This window comes from Hyperolius riggenbachi, chromosome 3 (assembly GCF_040937935.1).
Source record: "Hyperolius riggenbachi isolate aHypRig1 chromosome 3, aHypRig1.pri, whole genome shotgun sequence".
NCBI lineage: Eukaryota > Metazoa > Chordata > Amphibia > Anura > Hyperoliidae > Hyperolius > Hyperolius riggenbachi.
In genome coordinates this window covers 332021732-332028574 of record NC_090648.1, presented here as the reverse complement: position 1 = coordinate 332028574, position 6843 = coordinate 332021732, and the positions used below count along the sequence as shown (strand labels likewise).

The window sequence follows — 6843 nt, the reverse complement described above, 5'->3', positions numbered from 1 at the left end:
TACAGCGCTCCCTGATGGTCTGTTTGTGAAAAGCAATAGATTTCTCATGTAAAAGGGGGTATCAGCTACTGATTGGCATAAAGTTAAATTCTTGGTTGGAGTTTCTCTTTAAAAGAAAATAAATATGTCAACCTCCATATCCTTCTCACTTCAGGTTCCCTTTAACCTAATAATCAAGCATCAAATATAAGGATGAATGCTTATGCCTATGACTACATAAAAGTTTTTTGATTAAAAAAAGACACATACAATGCAAACTTATTAGAAAATATTTAATTCTGACAATAAATGATTACTATAAACACTGGGAAAACTTTAATATAACAAATTGTATAAATAAGTATCAATTCTTCAAACAGAAATAGAAGAACAAGTAAAATAAAATGTTCATTGTCTACAACACACAATGACAAATAATATCTCCTTTTCATGTACAGATAGAGTATTTATGCTACATATATTTATCATGTGTAAACTACAGCATCTTTTTGCTAACGCAGCAGCAGATACAGTACCGAACATTGAGTGCTTGAGGTCAACATATAAAACACAAAAGGTAATAACGCTGCTGCGTCTAAAAACATAAAACCGTATAAATGTAATATCTTATACTATAGTAAGGAAAAAATATTGAATTTTATTACAAACAACAAATTTTACAATGTACAGTATAGAATTGTACTCTTTGTGGTGTACAAGTGCTGGTCTGTTGGTGCTCTAGAAAACAGATGCAGTTCAGTGTCCAGTGAACAATTCGAATTTGTAGACACGATCTCAGGCACTCAGACCCAACTATAGGAATGAACTTGTCAATGACAGACTCTATAATCCTCTTTACACAATACTAAATTAAATGCATACATTAAATATTGGAAGGTAAGCCCAAAACAAAGAGGTTTTCTTATCTACCAAAACATCATCTTTATAGGGAGAGCTTATTAACAGCTGTTCCGAAGGATTACTGGTCCACCTGTTTGCTAGATAACAGGAGCTAGTTCTTGTGTGATCCTTGGGAATGCACCTCCCAGAGATGGCATTGCTCCATGGTTATGGTTCTATCGCTGCTTCTTTCTTGAGAAAAGCCTACAATAGAGAAAAAGAGCAAAACAACTGAGAGCAAAAGTATGAACTGCCATTGTGAGGCTGTTAGCAGTCTAGCACTGAAGTGTTATTTCTTACCTAATTAAAAGGTGCACCTGCACTTTGATGACTGGTGGTGGGTTTTACAGTGGTGTTTAGCATGATAGGTGTTCAGCTATTCACTGCATACATGGAAGATATCAGGCAATCTCTAGATATGAAATTCTACTGTCCTGCTTAACTATGACAATATAATTCCTTTCTTTAATTCCTTAAGGAATTCCTTAAGGAATGGAAAATGAAATATATGGGGTTGATTCACAAATCTTGTCTGTTGAATTATTTTACCTTTTTTATTAACTCACAATTTAACTGACTTAACTTGTGATTTTTCTCTCCTTCTGTAACATAACTCATGGTTTATCTCTCCTTATTTGACTTAACTCATGATGTATCTCTCATTGTATGTTTATCTCATGAATTACTCCTCCTTATCTGTTTATCTCATGCATTAGCGCTCCTTACCATTAAGGTAATACATAAGGTGACATCATTCATGAGAAAGCTTTGCAAATTAACCCTTATATGTCTTAAAGCAAATCTGACGCAAACTAAATTGATAAAAATATAGTATGTGCTAAAAAATTATAAAAACAAAATTACCTCACCATACTATAGTCCTAGTAAAATGACTCTGCCATAGTCCTAATACAATGACTCTACCATAGCCCTGGTATAATGCCTCTACCATAGTCCTAGTATAATGACTCTACCATAGTCCTAATAAAATGACTCTACTATAGTCTTAGTATAATGACTCTGCAATAGTCCTAGTATAATGACTCTGCCATAGTCCTAGTAGAATGCCTCTACTATAGTCCTAGTATAATGACTCTGCCATAGTCCTAGTATAATGACTCTGCCTGCCATAGTCCTAGTATAATGACTCTGCCTGCCATAGTCCTAGTATAATGACTCTGCCAAAGTCTTAGTATAATGACTCTACCATAGTCCTAGTATAATGACTCTGCCATAGTCCTAGTATATTAACTCTACCATAGTCCTAGTATAATGACTCTACCATAGTCCTAGTATAATCACTCTGCCATAGTCCTAGTATAATCACTCTGCCATAGTCCTAGTATTATGACTACCGTAGTCCTAGTATAATCACTCTGCCATAGTCCTAGTATAACGATAACGATAGTCTTAGGCCAGTTTTGGAGGAAAATATTTAACATACTAGTATGTCTCTGGAATGTGGATGAAACAAGAGTGCCTGTAGGGCAGAGCATATAAAGTCCACATGGCTAGTGTACAAATTGAGGATGATCTGATCACGCATTGTGTCCAAGAATAAAAAAAAAACTGTGTGCAAAAAATGCAAATGCAAGTGTAACTGTGCCCTGAGTGCACAGAACAATTATCTTTACAGAATACATAAATGTATATTCTGCGCAGTAGAATTTATTTTAATCAGTGAATTATCCCATCTGAATGTTTCTAGAAATATTAATTGTTTAAAATGCTAATCATAGCGATTGAGTTTATTCATTTGCATTGGAACAGTGAGTTATAAGATAGAAGTAAGGCAGAAAAGAATAAATATATTCATATCCTAACTGAAAACTAAAATAAATAGCAGTCTTTAAAATGACTTGTGTGTTCTTTTTTCCTCTAGTAGTAACGCTGCTTTGCAACAGCTTTACATTGATCTCTCTGGCTGCACGCTCTCCCCTCTACTGGTATTGTGGTTGCCCATGCTTACCCACCGCATCACTCAGCAAGACATCATGGTATGCTTTATTCCAGGCACATGTTTGAGACTTCCAGGCTGTCAATGAGGCAGGGGTCACTGCTAGGTACTATGGGATATATAGTCCTGTGTCTAACAGGTAGTTGATGCATGCTTCTAACAGGTAATTGATAGCATTAATCACCTTCAATTGACCAGCTGCAATGATGGTTTAGTAGGGCTAAATGATGATGTCAGCAGGACTTTCAAAACCATTAATCAATATCTGCTAGCTTTATTCTTAATAAATTAAAGTTTACCTGATCAAAGTAAAATCAGGAAACGTTCAATTTGGCACAGGTCATCCTTGATCTGGATGATGAGGACTGGGAAGACGTACTAGAATCAGTAAGAAAGTATCTCTCTGTATTAAGGATCGTGCCAAACAACTATATGTTCTACATCAGACCTATCTTACCCCTTCTATAGTGGCGTGACGCTGAATCGGACAGCTTGATTCTAAGTATGATATACGATGGGGAAATACACCCTAACACCAAGAAATGTATACGTAATTCCTGTTAGACAGGAGATTGCTCTTAATTGGATTGCCCCTGCTCCCCCCACCTCCACCCCAATTCTACTGGTTTAAGTGCCTTGATAATGGTCTAACTTTCAAGAAGCTGGTCTACCTGCAACAGAAACAGGTGCAGCAGTTCCACCTAGTCTGGGACAAATGGAAGGAACACTCTTAATGTACTAAGCTGGTTGTCCCCCAATGCTCACTTTCATATACCAGTCTACTAATGTGTCATGTCAGTATAGTCATGTTTCTGCCCTAACACGTCTAACACAACCTTTCTTTATACTTAAAGAGAATCTGTATTGTTAAAATCGCACAAAAGTAAACATACCAGTGCGTTAGGGGTCATCTCCTATTACCCTCTGTCACAATTTCGCCGCTCCTCGCCACATTAACCTCCTTGGCGGTAACCCCGTGTGTGACACGGGGTAAGCCGCCGGAGGGTGCCGCTCAGGCCCTGCTGGGCCGATTTTCATAATTTTTTTTTTGCTGGACGCAGCTAGCAATTTGCTAGCTGCGCCAGCACTCTGATCGCCGCCGGCCCCCGCCCGATCGCCGCTATTTGCTGCGGCGCGCCCCCCCCCCCCCCCAGACCCCAGCGCTGCCTGGCCAATCAGTGCCAGGCAGCGCGGAGGGGTGGCCCGGGACTCCCAATGACGTCCCGACGTCAGTGACGTCGGTGACGTCATCCCGCCCCGTCGCCATGGCGACGGGGGAAGCCCTCCAGGAAATCCCATTCTATGAACGGGATTTCCTGATCGGAGATCGCCGAAGGCGATCGAAGCGGGCGGGGGGATGCCGCTCAGCAGCGGCTATCATGTAGCGAGCCCTCGGCTCGCTACATGATAAAAAAAAAAAAAAAAATTAAAAAAAACTGCTGCGCTCCCTCCTGGCGGTATTTTTCATACCGCCAAGGAGGTTAAAAGTGGTTAAAAACAGTTTTAAAAAGTTTGTTTATAAACAAACAAAATGGCCACCAAAACAGGAAGTAGGTTGATGTACAGTATGTCCAAACATAGAAAATACATTCATACACAAGCAGGCTGTATACACCCTTCCTTTTACATAGTTACATAGTTATTTTGGTTGAAAAAAGACATACGTCCATCGAGTTCAACCAGTATAAAGTACAACACCAGCCTGCTCCCTCACATATCCCTGTTGATCCAGAGGAAGGCGAAAAAACCCTTACAAGGCATGGTCCAATTAGCCCCTAAAGGGAAAAATTCCTTCCCGACTCCAGATGACAATCAGATAAAATCCCTGGATCAACATCATTAGGCATTACCTAGTAATTGTAGCCATGGATGTCTTTCAACGCAAGGAAAGCATCTAAGCCCCCTTTAAATGCAGGTATAGAGTTTGCCATAACGACTTCCTGTGGCAATGCATTCCACATCTTAATCACTCTTACTGTAAAGAACCCTTTCCTAAATAAATGGCTAAAACGTTTTTCCTCCATGTGCAGATCATGTCCTCTAGTCCTTTGAGAAGGCCTAGGGACAAAAAGCTCATCCGCCAAGGTATTATATTGCCCTCTGATGTATTTATACATGTTAATTAGATCCCCTCTAAGGCGTCTTTTCTCTAGACTAAATAAACCCAGTTTATCTAACCTTTCTCGATAAGTGAGACCTTCCATCCCACGCATCAATTTTGTTGCTCGTCTCTGCACCTGCTCTAAAACTGCAATATCTTTTTTGTAATGTGGTGCCCAGAACTGAATTCCATATTCCAGATGTGGCCTTACTAGAGAGTTAAACAGGGGCAATATTATGCTAGCATCTCGAGTTTTTATTTCCCTTTTAATGCATCCCAAAATTTTGTTAGCTTTAGCTGCAGCTACTTGGCATTGAGTACGATTATTTAACTTGTTGTCAATGAGTACTCCTAAGTCCTTCTCCAAGTTTGATGTCCCCAACTGTATCCCATTTATTTTGTATGGTGCTAGACCATTAGTACGTCCAAAATGCATGACCTTACATTTGTCAACATTGAATTTCATCTGCCATGTATGTGCCCATATAGCCATCCTATCCAGATCCTGTTGCAATATGACACTATCTTCCTGAGAGTTAATGATTCTGCACAATTTTGTATCATCTGCAAAAATAGCAACATTGCTCACTACTGCATCTACTAGGTCATTAATAAATAAATTGAAGAGCACTGGACCCAGAACAGACCCCTGTGGGACCCCACTGCTAACAGTCTCCCATTTTGAGTATGATCCATTGACCACAACTCTTTGTTTTCTGTCCATTAGCCAGTTCCCTATCCATGAACACAGACTCTTCCCCAGTCCTTGCATCCTCAACTTTTGCACCAGACTTTTGTGGGGAACAGTGTCGAAGGCCTTTGCAAAGTCCAAGTATATCACATCTACAGCATTCCCAATATCCATATTAGCATTCACTACCTCATAAAAGCTGAGCATGTTAGTCAAACAGGACCTGTCTTTAGTAAACCCATGTTGATGCTGAGAAATAAGATTATTTTCTACTATGAAGTGATGTATAGTATCTCTTAGTAACCCCTCAAATAGTTTGCATACAACTGATGTTAAACTTACAGGTCTATAATTTCCTGGATCAGATTTTTTGCCCTTCTTAAATAATGGGAAAACGTGGGCTGTACGCCAATCCACTGGGACTCTGCCAGTTGCAAGAGAGTCACAAAAGATAAGATAAAGGGGTTTATCTATAACTGAACTTAATTCCCTTAGGACCCGAGGATGCATGCCATCCGGGCCAGGTGCCTTGTCTATTTTTAATTTATTTAGTCTTGCCTTCACTTCTTCCTGCGTTAAGTATTTAATATTACAGTTAGAAGATTGAGACTCTTCCGCCTCTGTAGTTTGCAACAGTGCTGTTTCTTTTGTGAAGACAGAAGCAAAGAAAGCATTTAATAACTCTGCCTTACCTTGGTCATCCACCATTGAGTTCCCATCCTCATCCTTTAGGAGTCCTATACAGTCAACCTTTCTTTTTTTAGAGTTAATGTACTTGTAAAACTTTTTTGGGTTAGATTTGATATCCTTAGCGATTTGTTTTTCAGCTTCAATCTTTGCCTGCCTAATTTCTTTTTTACAATTTTTATTGCACTCCTTATAATTGCTTAGTGCAGCCTCTGTCCCCTCCTGTTTTAAGACCTTATAGGCATTCTTTTTCCTCTTCATTTTATCTTTAACCTTTCTATTCATCCATAGAGGCCTTTTTTTATTCCTAGACATTTTGTTTCCATATGGGATATACATACTACAGTATTGATTGAGTATAAGTTTAAAAGCTTGCCATTTCCCTTCAGTGTCTTCCCCTTGTAGTACATTATCCCAGTTCACCAAACTTAGTGCCTGCCTAATTTGAGTGAACTTTGCTTTTCTAAAGTTCATAGTTTTAGTGGTCCCGCTGCCCCGTGGCCTATCAGTCACCAGCTCAAACGTTAT

The 6843-nt window shown here is 39.3% G+C and overlaps 1 protein-coding gene across 4 annotated transcripts in view; it reads right to left on the bottom strand.

Moving 5' to 3' along the window:
- Positions 1 to 258: 258 nt before the first annotated feature.
- LIN7A (lin-7 homolog A, crumbs cell polarity complex component) overlaps positions 259 to 6843 on the bottom strand; it is a 169736-nt gene continuing 163151 nt past the window's right edge. For all 4 annotated transcript variants that reach the window (XM_068276867.1, XM_068276865.1, XM_068276866.1 and 1 more), the window contains exon 6: positions 259 to 1083. In XM_068276867.1, the coding sequence (XP_068132968.1) occupies positions 1056 to 1083 (28 nt within the window). In that variant the 3' untranslated portion in view covers positions 259 to 1055. The remainder of the gene's footprint in view (positions 1084 to 6843) is intronic.